Source organism: Pipistrellus kuhlii, unplaced genomic scaffold (genome assembly GCF_014108245.1).
Source record: "Pipistrellus kuhlii isolate mPipKuh1 unplaced genomic scaffold, mPipKuh1.p scaffold_m20_p_3, whole genome shotgun sequence".
Classification (NCBI taxonomy): Eukaryota; Metazoa; Chordata; class Mammalia; order Chiroptera; family Vespertilionidae; genus Pipistrellus; species Pipistrellus kuhlii.
The window spans coordinates 6,754,508-6,768,566 of NW_023425529.1; the positions used below are offsets into that span (position 1 = coordinate 6,754,508).

The 14,059-nt window shown below is 41.6% G+C and overlaps 1 protein-coding gene across 4 annotated transcripts in view; it reads left to right on the forward strand.

Annotated features, from left to right (window-relative positions):
* The first annotated feature begins 911 nt into the window (after positions 1–911).
* Positions 912–14,059, forward strand: part of MTERF2 (mitochondrial transcription termination factor 2) — a 40,260-nt gene continuing 27,112 nt past the window's right edge. For 2 of the 4 annotated variants that reach the window (XR_006742755.1, XR_006742756.1), the window contains exons 1-2: positions 912–1,066; positions 7,705–9,857. Coding sequence is in view for 2 of the 4 variants with exons in the window: in XM_036457734.2 (XP_036313627.1) it covers positions 7,762–8,919 (1,158 nt within the window). In the remaining 2 variants the exon portion in view is untranslated. Of the gene's footprint in view, positions 1,067–3,669; positions 4,064–7,704; positions 11,053–14,059 lie in introns of those variants that run through there. The other 2 variants (XM_036457734.2, XM_045587556.1) reach the window with 2 other exon arrangements.

The following is a 14,059-nucleotide window of genomic DNA, read 5'->3' on the forward strand; positions in this document are numbered from 1 at the left end:
TTAATGTCTTTGTCTTCCACTAGAATGTAAACTCCTGGAACAGGAAATGTACTATATTCCCTTTGTCCTGTCCACTGGCATCTTCTCCTTGCCTTCCCCATGATTGAAACTTAATTAGGCACGCCATAAATATTTGTTGATTGGATGGATAAACATGAGAGTAAATGAGACAGACATTAAGTCTGGTTTTAGGAGAAATTAACTTATTGGCATCACAAGTGTAGCCATTGGAATGTAAACTATTTGGCAGTTAACAGAAAAGGCAAGTACTTAGGTGACAATGGCAGGAGGGAGGTTTTTTTGTTTGGAGGGAGAGTGGGAGAGAGGTTTTGAAAGATAAATTGGGGGGGGGGCAATAGTAAGATATGTACACATATAATACCTTAATAAAAAAAATGAAAAAAAAATATGAATCAGACACCTCTGACTGCTGAGTGGGGGGCTGGAACTATGGGTCGTCGAAAGGCTCCATATGTTCCAAAGAGATTTGGGGCTTTTGTAAATTAATTCTTTGCCTATTGAATTATTTTGGGAATTCTGAATGACTCCAGCTTAAATACACAAGTGGTTTCTGCATTAATTCTACGTTTTTCCTTATGGGTTAGTGACATTCCTCAAGGGACCAAATAACTGAAACTCCCAACTTTTATAAATCGCTGGAAAGAAAAGGGTGTGAAAATGCCAGAGGCAGTAATTTGCCCGTACCCAGCTCTGTTCCCGGGAAAAGTGATTCCCACGCCACCCCGCCCCCTGCCGCCCGCCCCTGTCCCCGCCTTGTGGCGGCAATGGGCATCCGGAGGGTCACGTGGCCTGCGCTGCGCTCTGATTGGCTGCGCTGGGGGCGTGGCTCCGCGGGCTCACGGGTCTCCCGTGTCCTGATTGGCTGCCGGTGAAGACAGGTGACCTAGTCTTCTGAGGGAAACTCACAAACAGCTCCAGGCCCGGGGCCTGGCTCCTAATCCGCGGAGAGACTACGGGCCGCCACCGTAACCCTCGCCTGGAGCGGGAGGGAGGGCAGAGCCGGGGCCGTGACCCACTGCGCCTTGCAGGGAGCGGACGCCTTCAGGTGAGTCTCGCCCTTTCTCCCCGCCCTGCCCCGCCCCGGGGGCAGGGGGGCGGTCGCCCCGGCCTGGCCTTGGCTGTGAGGCGGGGGTTCCGGGGCCGCCCGCCGCTCCGCCGCGCCTGCCGGGCCTGGGCGGACGCCTGGGCGCCACTGGTCGGAAGTTTCTCGGGAAAAGCGCAGGCCGCACTCGCTCCCCAAGATTCTCTTCCTTGGGCCTTCGGTTTTCCTTGCTTTTATACCCGGAGGGGTGGGAGGTGGGAGGGCTTATTTGAAACTCAGAAGTTCGTACCCGTTATAAAAGTAGAATTTAGTTGAGATTCCCTATTATAGAGTGGCTCCTATATAAAAAAGGATGGAGTGGACTTCACTCCTCCAATGTCTAGGGAACGTGAAGTTTCAGAGAATTAGCTCGCGTTGTGTTCAAACATTTGCCAAGAGCGTTAGGATGTGTAGGGCACAGGGCTAAGGGCTGGACTCTGTTGGCTCTGAATGCAAGGTCTGCCCTTGATTCGCTGAGCAACTTTGGACAGCTTGCTTTTCCTGGTACCTCGTCTGTTTTCTCATCTTTAAACTGGGTTGTTCAATGAGTTTTCAACTGAATGCTCTGTGGTTTTTGTTATTAACTCCTTTCACCTTCACAGTCACCCAGGAGGTAGTGGCCCCGTTTTCCTTACGATCAGACTGAGGTAGAGAGGTGAAATGACTTCCTCGTGTCACAATACAACACGACCAGGAGTTAAGCCCAGGCAGCCCACAGTTTTAGCCTCTCGATTGGTTAGGTAGCTTCATGGGCTTGATTGGTTCATTCAGTTCCAGTTGACAAACACTGATTTTATTCCTCTGTGGATTTTATTCCAAGTTCTTTGCTTGGAACAAAGCTAAAGTAGAAGAGCATCAGACCCTGTGCTTTGTTCATAGTTGGGCTGCAGGGTCTGGATCCTGCTTAAATTAATCCTGCTAAAATCTTTTGCAAAGCATGTATTGGTTTTTATTTTGTCTTGTTGTTGTTTTTATGTGTGTTGTTTGTTTTTGTTTTTGTTTTCAAAGAGTCTTTGGCTGTCATCATCAGGTTCTCTGGTGGGTCTGATCCAGAGGTATGAAGAAACGTTTTAGCAGAAGAGCTAATCTTAGCATAATGCCTGACACATTGTGTGAACTTAAAGCCAAAATACTTCTGATTGAATGAATAACGAGCTTACAGCAATGTAGTGATTGCTACAATAGGATCAGGAGTTGGTTGCTATGGAGGAGCACACATAAAAGGTCACCTGACTAGGAATGCCTTCTATTCTCACCTGTGTCAACCTCACCTGGTGGAGCATAGGGAAGCAATTCATTGGAATATGGTGGCCAATCTCTGCCTCAGGGAGGGCGAAACAGAAGTAAGACATGAACAACTGCAGCGACGACAAGTGGCACAGAGGAACCATCCATAGTTTCAGGAGAGCCTACAGTTTAATGGAGACAGGAGGCTTCTTCTGTTTATGATGACTCCTGCTGTCCTGTGTATGGACTGGGAAGATATGCTAAGCGAAATAAGCCAGACACAACAAGACAAATGTATGATTCCACTTATATGAAGTACCAAGAACAGGCAAAGTCATAGAAACAGAGAGCAGGATAGAAATTACCAGGAGCTGAACGGAGAAAGGAATGTGGGAATATTGTTTAATGGGTACAGAGTTTGTGCCTGGGGTGATGAGAAAGTTCTGGAAGTAGTGGCAGTGGTTGTGCAACATTGTGAATTTACTTAATGCCTCTGATAAAAAAGGCAAACGGCAGGGATAGTTAAAAGGCAACACAGATGGTCAACATGATTTAAGAAAAGTTCAGCCTCACTAATAATAAAATGAAGTTAAATTAGTGTTGAATTCATTATCACATATTAAATTTATAACTGATGAGAGAATCACGTATACTGCTTGTGAGAATATAGGTTGGGATAGTTTTTCTGGGTAGTTCATTAACAACTGAACTTCACACATCTCCTCTTCAGTAATTCTATTCCTAGAAGTTCATCCTAAAGGGAAAAGGATGAAATGTGCAGCAGATATATAGCATATAGCAAAAAATTACAAATAGCCCAACTGCTCAATACTGGGAAGTAAATTACAAAATTAGTGTGTATTCATCCCATATATCATGCAGTCATTTTATATATTTAGAGCACTTTTGATGCCAAGGTAGGCAAAAGTAGGTTTACAGTTGTGTACACAAAACGCAAGAGTTTATTCTTGTATTTTTATTTATTACTAGAGGCCGATGCACAAATTTGTGCACTGGTGGGATCCCTCAGAGTGGCCTGTGGAGATTGGGCCCCAGCTCGCACCCACAGCCTCACAGCCCCCCCCCCCCCCGCAATCCACCTTGGTCTGGCACTGCTCCCTCACCTGCTCCACCATCCCACCAAGATCCTGCTCTCATTGGGGCCCCATCAGGGCTGACAGCACCTCCACTGCTGCCCGCTGCCAGTGCAGTGTTGCTGATGCCCATCATGTTCCGTGCCATCCCCTGGTGGTCAGCACACGTTACAGCAAGCGCTCGAACTCCTGGTCAAGGGAACAATTTGCATATGAAGCTTTTATTATAAAATATTTTGTTAGTACTAACTACTGTAAACCTACTTTTGCCCACCCATGTACAATGTATATTGATTGTAGAGGAGCCACAGCATTTGTGCTTTCCCCTTTTATAGTCAACTCTGTTCATCAGAGAAAGAGCTAGAGCAAGATAGACAGCTTTATTTGCTCAGACAGCTCACCTGAGCGAGCACGTGATAGTTCCCTCTGGAGTGAGCAGGCAGTGGGAGGCAGCCCGCTTCTCCCTTAGCCTCACTGGGCAGAACGGCATGCTGGGGTCACTGTAGTTCTGATATTTAATGATCTGTCACTTTTTATAATGTAACTCCGGAGTGAGCCAACTGCTTCGCCTGCTGCTTAGCCAAACACTGGGATCTGTTCTGGGCCTGGAGGAGCCCATGGCGGGGACTTACAGAAGAAGGTAGCATGGTGGTATTCAGTGTGGTGCCTGCTTAGGAGATTTTCAAGGAAATTTTTGAGTTTCTGCAATTTTCACTTGGTAGACTGAGCTTAGAACCTAATTGTGATGTATAAGGCAGATTTATGTATTTAGAAAATATAATAAAGGGGGCAAGAAGCATAGAATAAAACTGTACTTACATGTTAAAATATGAATAGTTTTCTATAGGTGTTGGGATTGTGAAAGATTTTTTCCGTTTCCTTATACTTTTTTTTTTTTAATATATTTTATTGATTTTTTACAGAGAGGAGGAGAGAGGGATAGAGAGTTAGAAACATCGATGAGAATCATCAATTAGCTGCCTCTTGCACACCCCCTACTGGGGATGTGCCCGCAACCACGGTACATGCCCTTGACCGGAATCAAACCTGGGACCTTTCAGTCCGCAGACTGACACTCTTTCCACTGAGCCAAACCAGTTTCAGCCGTTTCCTTATACTTTTCAGAATTTGGCAGATTCTCTATAGTGAGAGTGTATTACTTTCATAAGCAGTTATTTGCTTATAAGAGCATTTATAATACAGTTTTCACAGTTTTCAGTTATTCTTTGTATAATGTACTTCTGTCTAAAATACAACTTAAAGTCACATTACTATAAAAATTTTAGCTCCATGTTTCCTAGTAATGGCTACCATTTATTGAGCACTTATAACACACCAGGTTGTGGACAAAGTACTTGGTGTGCATTTTAACGCTCGCAATATTCCGATAAGGTTTGCCTGATGTTGTACTACACAGATGATGCTATTGGTGTTTTAATCTCATTGAACATTTACAGTGAGGCTGTATTCTAGTTACTGCCCGTTTAATCTGAAGTTAAGTAACTTTCCCAAGATGATCCCATAAATTAGAGCCAGGGCTGTTGGTGAGTTTGGCTGCTGAGTCATACTCCTTCCAGCTGGTGGTTCAGGTGTGAGGCTCGAAGCTGTGGGACTCCAGCCTAGATGTACCTCCTTGCTGTTAAAATCCTTGATCTTCTCAGAAATTTAAAAAATATTATTTATATATATATATATATATATATATATATATATATATATATTTATATATTTTGCCGGGACCGGTTTGGCTCAATGGATAGAGCGTCGGCTTGGGGACTGAAGGGTCCCGGGTTCGATTCCGGTCAAGGGCATGTACCTTGGTTGCGGGCATATCCCCGGTGGGGGGTGTGCAAGAGGCAGCTGATCGATGACTCTCTCATCGATGTTTCTAACTCTCTATCTCTCTCCCTTCCTCTCTGTATAAAATCAATAAAATATATTTTTAAAAAATATATATTATTTATATCTTGGCTATTAGAGAGTTATTTAAGGAAACTGGTATTGGTAATTGTCTGAAGAAAACTCTGGTTGAGGGGGGGAATGGTAAGATATGTACACAGATAATAATTTAATTAAAATAAAATTTAAAAAGAAAACTCTGGTTGAACTACTAGAAGTAAAACAGAAACTATGCTTACAATTACTTTTGACGTCATAGGCACTAACTGAGCTATTTCACTAAAAGTAAACCAAAATGAGAGCATTATTCTCTGTTATTTTTCCTTAGAGAATAGAATAATCATTGATTTGGTGTAGTTAGGACTTGAAAATGAGGAGTCCTTGCCCTAACCAGGTTTTGACTCAGTAGATAGAGTGTCGGCCTGCGGACTGAAGGGTCCCAGGTTCGGTTCTGGTCAAGGGCACATACCTTGGTTGCGGGCAAATCCCCAAGTGGAGTGTATGCAAGAGGCAGCTGATGGATGTTTCTCTCTCACTGATGTTTCTAACTCTCTCTAACCTCTCCCTTACCTTCTGTAAAAAATCTATTAAAAAGTGAGGTGTCCTTGGCATATATGGCAAAGGCATTATTAAAGGCAGGGATTGGAAATGACTCTCCCCACCCCCCACCCCCGCCCCCAGTTTTCCTTCAAACCTACAAATACTAAGGAAATACTGTTAATTATTCAAATAGCAGCACTACACTTTGTGGTAGAGCAAAGATACTTCAATCTCAGGCATCAAAAATTAAAACAACAAATGAGGCTTTTTTTCATTACCAGAAATATGAGAAAATAGTGCAAAGGCTACAATGCATCAGGCAGGCACAGTATAGCATCTGTAGGTAGCTGAAGCTGTCAAGTGGGGACAGCTGGTTAGACTGTTACAACGTACTAGTGACCCAGTGCATGAAATTTGTTCACATTAAAAAGGAATTAGCTGAAACCGGTTTGGCTCAGTGGACTGAGCGTCGGCCTGCGGACCGAAAGGTCCTGGGTTTAATTCCGGTCAAGGGCATGTACATTGATTGGTTGCGGGCACATCCCCAGTTCAGGGTGTGCAAGAGACAGCAAGAGATGATTCTCTCTCATCAATGTTTCTAACTCTCTGTCCCTCTCTCTTTCTCTCTGTAAAAAATAAATAAAATATATATATATTTTTAAAAAGGGAATTAGAGGAAATGTTTTAATATTGCTATTTGGCCTTTCTTTATAATAGAAGAGTCAGAGATGAAAGAAAATTAGTAAAATGTATATGAAAATCTTCCTCCTGTCAGAGTCTGGGGCGCACCACAGGAGCCAGAGTCAAGTCCCTGCCCACCCACAAAATTGCGCAAGACCCAGACCCTGCTGGCCCCACCCCCATTGGGCTAGATACAGACCCACCGGCCCCACCCTCGTCAAGCTCCACTGGGTGGGGTTCACAGCCTCAGGTCCCCTGGCCCAGGGCAGAGTGTGCAGCCTGAGGTCAGCCCGGCTTGGGTCCGGCAGGGGGCACACTTTGAGGTCCCTGTCAAGCCTTAGGTTCCTGCTGATTGTTAAGGCTCCTTATGGGAACTTGGCCGCTGCTGTGGGCGCAGCCATCTTGTGTTACGGCATGATGGTCAGGTTGCATATTCCTTATTATATAGGATGGTCCCCATTCCACAGCTGACATGCCACTCCCATGGCTTCGCTGGGGCAGTCACCTCTCTCACTGTACCTGGCTAAGACTTATTTTAATTCTGGACTTATAAAAAATGTTTTCACATAATTCTCATAGAACAAGCATATATCAATATTTATTGACTCACTTTAAATAAAACAAATTAACTGACTTATTTGGGTAGTTAGTTATTCAGCAAAAATATTTTCTCTGAAATATAAAATTAGAGATGACGCCCCTCCCCCCCTTTTTAATAAGTATTTGCTTCTGCTAAACATCCCCTTGAAAATGCAAAATGTTAAGAACAAGGAACCTCTGTGTGTATGTAAGTAAGTAATATATGTCTCCTAAAGAGAAACCTATCAGAGTTGTAGGAGGGAGAAATTGTGTCAAAATAACATCTACGGTCTGTGATTCTTTGAACTTTTTGTGGTCTTGCTACTGCTCCGTGAAAGAGAAATAACCATTTCACGAGGTTGCTGCAAAGCTCAAATGACAATGTACTTAAAAAATATGTCTAAATTGTGAAGAAGTAGTTACTTTACAGATCACGTAAGAGGACATATTTAATATTCCACACACGTCGTTTTCCTGTCTAATTGAAATCCATGTTACTTCAACACTTCCTGCTTGCAGCTCAGGTTTGTGTTCTACAAGGCAACAGCCCATGTGTTAAATCCTGTATTTTCTCTCTCACAGGCCCTCTGAGTACCTCCTGCGTCCCTGGACGGTGGGGATTAGCTGTGGATTTCAGGCATGCTGTGGAAGTTGCTGCTGCGATCCCAGCCTTGCAGGCTGTGTTCTTCCAGAAAGATGCTACCAGCTCCCAAACACAGACCTTTTTTAGCTGCCTTCACCTATACAACTAACCATCAGCCTAACAAGGAAAATCAAAGAACAGTGGAAAAGCTCCATCAGTTTTCAGTTGACATCAGGAAAATACGCAGATTAAAAGGATGGGTCCTTCTGGAGGATGAGACCTACGTTGAAGAAATTGCAAATATTTTACAACAGCTAGGTGCCAGTGAGACTGCAGTAGCCAGCATTTTGGAACGCTGCCCCGAAGCCATTGTCTGCAGTCCAACCGCTGTTAACTCCCAGAGAGAACTCTGGCAGTCCGTCTGCAAAAGTGAGGAAGAGTTGGTCAAGTTAATAGAACAGTTTCCAGAATCTTTCTTTACCGTTAAAGACCCGGAGAACCGGAAACTGAATGTTCAGTTCTTTCAAGAGCTGGGACTCAAAAATGTGGTCATTAGCAGATTTTTGACAACTGCTCCTAGTATTTTTAATAATCCTGTTGAGAAGAATAAGCAGGTGATAAGGGTTCTCCAAGAGAGTTATCTAAATTTAGGTAGCTCTGAGACCAACATGAAAGTTTGGTTACTAAAGTTATTAAGCCAAAACCCATTCATTTTGTTAAATTCTCCAGCAGCTATAAAGGAAACACTGGAATTTCTCCAGGAGCAAGGTTTCACAGACTCTGAAATTCTCCAACTTCTGTCTAAACTGAAAGGGTTTCTCTTTCAACTTGGTCCAAAAAGTATACAGAACAGTATTTCCTTCTCTAAAAATGCTTTTAAATGCACAGATCACGACCTGAAGCAGTTAGTTTTGAAATGTCCTGCCCTTTTGTATTATTCCGTTCCTGTTTTGGAAGAGAGAATTCAGGGATTATTGAAAGAAGGAATTTCCATAGCTCAAATAAGAGAAACGCCCATGGTTCTGGAATTAACACCGCAGATAGTGCAGTACAGGATAAGGAAACTGAATTCCTTGGGCTACAGAGTAAAGGATGGACACCTAGCCAGTCTAAATGGGACGAAAAAAGAGTTTGAGGCTAACTTTGGTAAAATCCAGGCCAAAAAAGGAAGGCCATTATTTAATCCTGTGGCACCGTTACATGTTGATGAGTAACTGGCTGATACTGCTTCCCTCTGGCGGTGCAGAGTGAAACTGCGTAGCAAAGACACAGGAGTCAGGCTGTTTGTAGGCACCAGTCATTTTACCTCTAAGTAAATATCCCCCAACTCACATGCTATATTAAAAAAATATAAATACATTTGTTTTAAATAAAAGTTGCTAGTTTTGATCTTAGGCTATTTTTTAAAAAATTATTGTATTCAATGGCACATTAGTGTGATATAAGTGAATCATTTCTGAGAAACTGACAAGTGTCAATTAAAAAAACACACTTATTTTTATTGATTTCAGAGAGAGGGAGAGGAAGAGAGAAACATCAATGATGAGAGAGAATCAATGATCAGCTGCCTCCTGCACATCCCCAACTGGGAATTGAGCCTGCAACCTAGGCATATGCCCGGTTTGGGAGTCAAACCATGACATCCTGATTCATTGGTTGACACTCAACCACCAAACTAGGGAAACAAGTGTCTTTTTTAAATTTATCTAGCACATTTCATCTGGGATGTAGACCCAGCTTTCTTTCTCACCACCAGCTCTGAAACAACTGCCATGGTGAGAGTTCTGTAGTGTTAAAGTGAAACAGCAGATTTCTAATACATTTTTTTTAGAGAAAGCTGATTTTATCTCCCAGTTGGAATGAGTGTCTTTCAGAACCAAGAATTACTCATCCAGAAAGAACAACGAGAGCTTATTTGCATGGTCAGCTTGTTTAAAATTGACCATTTTTCTCTCTCATGAAGCGCTTTTAAGTGCATTCATTACTTTCCCCATTTACAGATGAGGAAACTGAAGCTTAGAGAGGCTGCTCAGCTGCCAAGTGACAGCCCAGATTTACTGTGATCCGGCTTCTTTTCAAACCTTGTGAGTAGAAAAAGGATTGCTTATGAGTTGGCATGAAAAAAGTCACCTCTCCCTGACCTGCCAAAAGAGTGAGTACCAACAAATTTAGGGCTTTTCCTGAAAACTTCTCTGTAAAATGCCTTCAATTTGAAATGATCTAATTCATATACATTGGAAGTACATGGAGCATTTTTAAGAACTTTCTGAAAATCCAGGTCTGCCTAGAAAAGGGAGTGTGTGATGGTCGGTACTTAAGTAGCATTTCACATTTCTATTTCTAAATCTTGCCAAGATAAACATTACCCAGATAAAGACTGGCCCACTTTCAGCTGTGGAGTTTGAACTTTTAACAACCAAACAATTGACTCTGATAGTCAAGCCTCTGTGCACTATGTGTGCATGGCCTTTTCTTAAGGAAAATATTATGAAAAATGTAGGCCATGTCTTTAGCAAATGCAAGTAGCCCTCACTATCCAGTTCTGTTAAGTTCCTTGGGAAAGAAATCTACACACCACTGAGTGCCAAGTACACTGCTTTGCAACACTAGGAGTCCGGTACCATTGTTTACTGGTCTACAGTTGAGAAGATTCAGGCACACAGAGGGTTAGTTACCCAAAATCTCATGGGGATGTTTGTTCAAGAAAAGGAATAGTAGTACAATGGGAGCAGGGGCAAGGAGAGTGGTGCAGGATAAGATGAGTATTACACGTCCATCTAAAGAGCAGAATCTCATTCTGAGTGCGATGGGAAACCCTTGGAGAAACTAGATACTTTCAGTGGGGCTTTCTCAATGGTCTCAGTTTGAAATACATTGTATATTATGTAGTCACCTTTTAGATGTTAATTTTTTAGATATCTACTAGATATCTGAGCAGTGAGGTCAGAGGCAAATGCTAAAGTCCAGGATTGTGAGAAGTTAGGAATGGAGATAGATATCCAGGGGTCACCGGCGCATATCTATGAAATGTAAAGCTATGGCTCTCAATGAGCTTATCCAGAAACAAAGTGCAGGTTTGTAGCAGTGGCTGGCCATTCCTGGAAAGGGTTCACCAGTGGAAGTCTGCCAAGAAAAGAGGGCATGGTCAATAAGATTGAATGCCATGGAGATGCCAACTGAGATACAAACAGGTGACTAATGGACTTGGCAAGCAGGAAATCATTAGTTGGCCCTATATCAGGAGTCACTCTGATGGACTGAGAAAGGTAGGAAAGCAACTGGAGTAGGTTGAAAGGCTAGATGAAGAGGAAGAAACCAGTTTTTTTCAAGAAAATTTTCTTTAAAGACTAAGACTTTACTAGTACATACTGATGGGTATGACCCAAGAGAGATGGAGATGGAAAACTAGGTTTCATATCCTCCAGGAAGTGAAGGTCGGCACACTGGATAAGCGCACAGATACTGGTCCTGGTCTGAGTGTGGCATCAGGTGTAGGCAGGTTGATGGAGTGGGTGGTAGGAGAGTTATAAGAAAGTTTGTCAGAACTGAGTGACCCTGTGTGCTTTGTGGCCATTAATTTAGTCATTACAGCAGTGAAATTTAGGGGCACGGGCCTGCAAATATGACCGCCCCACGTTTGGGTTGCCAGTTACAAGTGTTCAGGGTTCAGGTTCAGGGTTCTGGCTCTGGAGGAAGTTGCACACAAATGAAAGAGACTTGTACATATTAATTTGGAAATATTGGGAAGCGGGAGCCCAACTCAAGGGGAAGGACTCCACCCCGCTCTGGCCTTGCTATCCCTTTTATTGAGACTATGGGATACACCCATACCCTTTGGCAGGCGATTCCAATAATAGCCAATCAGCAAGGATTTACATAAAGCTAAAAGGTGGATGTTGCTTAGCTCCCTTTGTCTCAACTAGACTGTGGGTGGTTGGCTCTGACCTTTCAGAGCTTCAAGGTTGACCAGCCTTCCAGGTTCCTTGTCCACACCTCTCTTTTAGTGAAGGCAATAGGCAGCTTCCAACATAGGCCCATATACAGAACTTGAGACACATACAGTTTTAAAAATACATTTGTTAACTTACTCTAACTTGAAAAGATTAAGTTAAAATCCACATCAGCCTGTCGGGTTCGATTCCGGTCAAGGGCACATGCTTGGGTTGCGGGCTTGATCCCCAGTAGGGGCCGTGCAGGAGTCAGCAGGTGTTTCTCATTATTGATGTTTCTCTCTCTTCCCTTCTCCCTTCCTCTCTGAAATCAATAAAAATAGATTTTTTAAAAAAAATCAATATATTGACTTTAAATTCCGTTAGACTAAATGTTACTACATTTTCTTTTGTAAACCTTTGAATCTGCCTTTTTCCATTCTTGCATTTTTATTCAGATCTATGAATAAAATTTAAAATAATTCATAATTCAACAACAGAGCAGGGGGAAATACTCTTACATAAAACCCTAGAGTCAAATTTTTATTTCCTGTGTGAAAAAAGACTCTAGTAACAAAGTTATTTCCTTTAAGTCATTTAGTGGAATATAATTACACTAAACTCATTTCTGTGGCAAAATGTAATTAGCTGCCACAGTAAACATGGTCACCAGGAAGTTCAAGCTAGACAGCCTGGTAAATCTAGCACAGGCAGCGTGAATGCCAACAGCAGAATGAAGGACTTGTTCCTGATGGCCCCATTTCTGTTTCTGGACCTAAGCTGGAGAAGTGACTTCCACTAATTCAGAAATTATATAGGAAATTCAAGTAACATTGAAAGACTGTCCCATATTTGTACGAAGAGAATAAAGATATACCCTCAAAGTGATTAAGTCAGATAATGTGTGGACAGCAACTGGTGGGTAAGTAGATGCCCAATATATATCCATTTTCTACCTTACTCCAACTGGGTCCCATCCCTTTGAGTCACTTCTGCAGCGAGATGTCTGAGTTGGTTCCACAGCTACAGAGCGAAGTGCTCACTCCTTTGTAACTTCATCAGTTCCCAAATGTCGGCGTGCACAGGAATCACCAGCAGAGGTTAAATGCAGTCAGTCCTGCGGGCCCCGCCCCAGAGATTCAGCAAGTTGGGCTAAAACCCAGAAAGCTACATTTTAAATCTTTATGAGAGTTGTTTAAAATATATTTGCATTTCATTTACTGTGTTGGCATCAATATATATATATATATATATTCAGAGATGTTTTATCTTGTTTCTTCATTAACGTCAACAATTTTTACTTTCTAAACTGCTATGTAACTAAAAATTTTAAGACTACCCTGTTTTAAAATTTCCTTTATTTCCTTAGGAATACTTTATGAAACATTTCATATTTTGTAGATCATAGTGTTTTATTAACAGATTCATGTATTCTTTTCTCATTCCTTTAATACAAAAAAAAAATCAATCATCAGTTATTTTTCATCTAAGTGCAGGACTCATAGTATCAACATTATTAGATCAGTCATTCAGTGGGTCACACACAGTTACCCTCATTGTAAAAGCTGAATAACAGATACCTCCAGGTATGTACAGCTACCTTAGTTTCTTAAAGTGAACTAGTACTGTTTACAGGTCAAATGCTAATCTATAAAAATAAACTGAGAAAGACTCAAATATACTGCTATACATATCAGATGGCAAGTTCATTTCAATGAGAACCTCCATGACTAACTTCATTTGTACAATTCTCTGCTATCATTGCAAAAGCCTCTCCTGAACAAAGTTACAGTTTAGAATTTAAAAAAAACTCGGTAAGATAAAATGTACCAGGTGGCTTTTCTGTAGCAGAAATTAATCACAATCATTTTATTTTCCTCAAGCAATTTTAAAGATAAGCAAAGTTAAAAATAAATATGCAAGCATACAGTGAACTAAAGAATATTTAGAAATGCAAGTATAAAGCACAGCAGAACCTATGACTAGAGAAGATAAATTAGAAATATGACCTATTAATGAAATAATTTCTTTCAAACAGCAGGAAACAAGTACTCCACTACCATTATTTTAGGTCATTATTTGTGTTCATCTATTAATTTGGGGTTAAAAACAAAAGCCTTTGCTAATTATGACATCTGACCAGATATACCAACAAGTAAGTATACTTTAAATTTAAACACGGCATAAAATAAAAGACCATTTAATTTCTGATGAATTGAACTCCTTAACAACTTTTCCATTTTATATACTGTAGGAAAGTCCAAGAACCTTTGTATATTTGCTTAAAATCCCTGCTGGTATTTAAGAAAGTTTTGAAAAGTAATGTTCTTACCCAGTTCGTAATCCACATTATTAATGTAAAAATTGTTTGTTGTTTATAAACAGTTCAGCTGTGGGTGCGAAAGTGATCTGTTTTAAGTTCTCA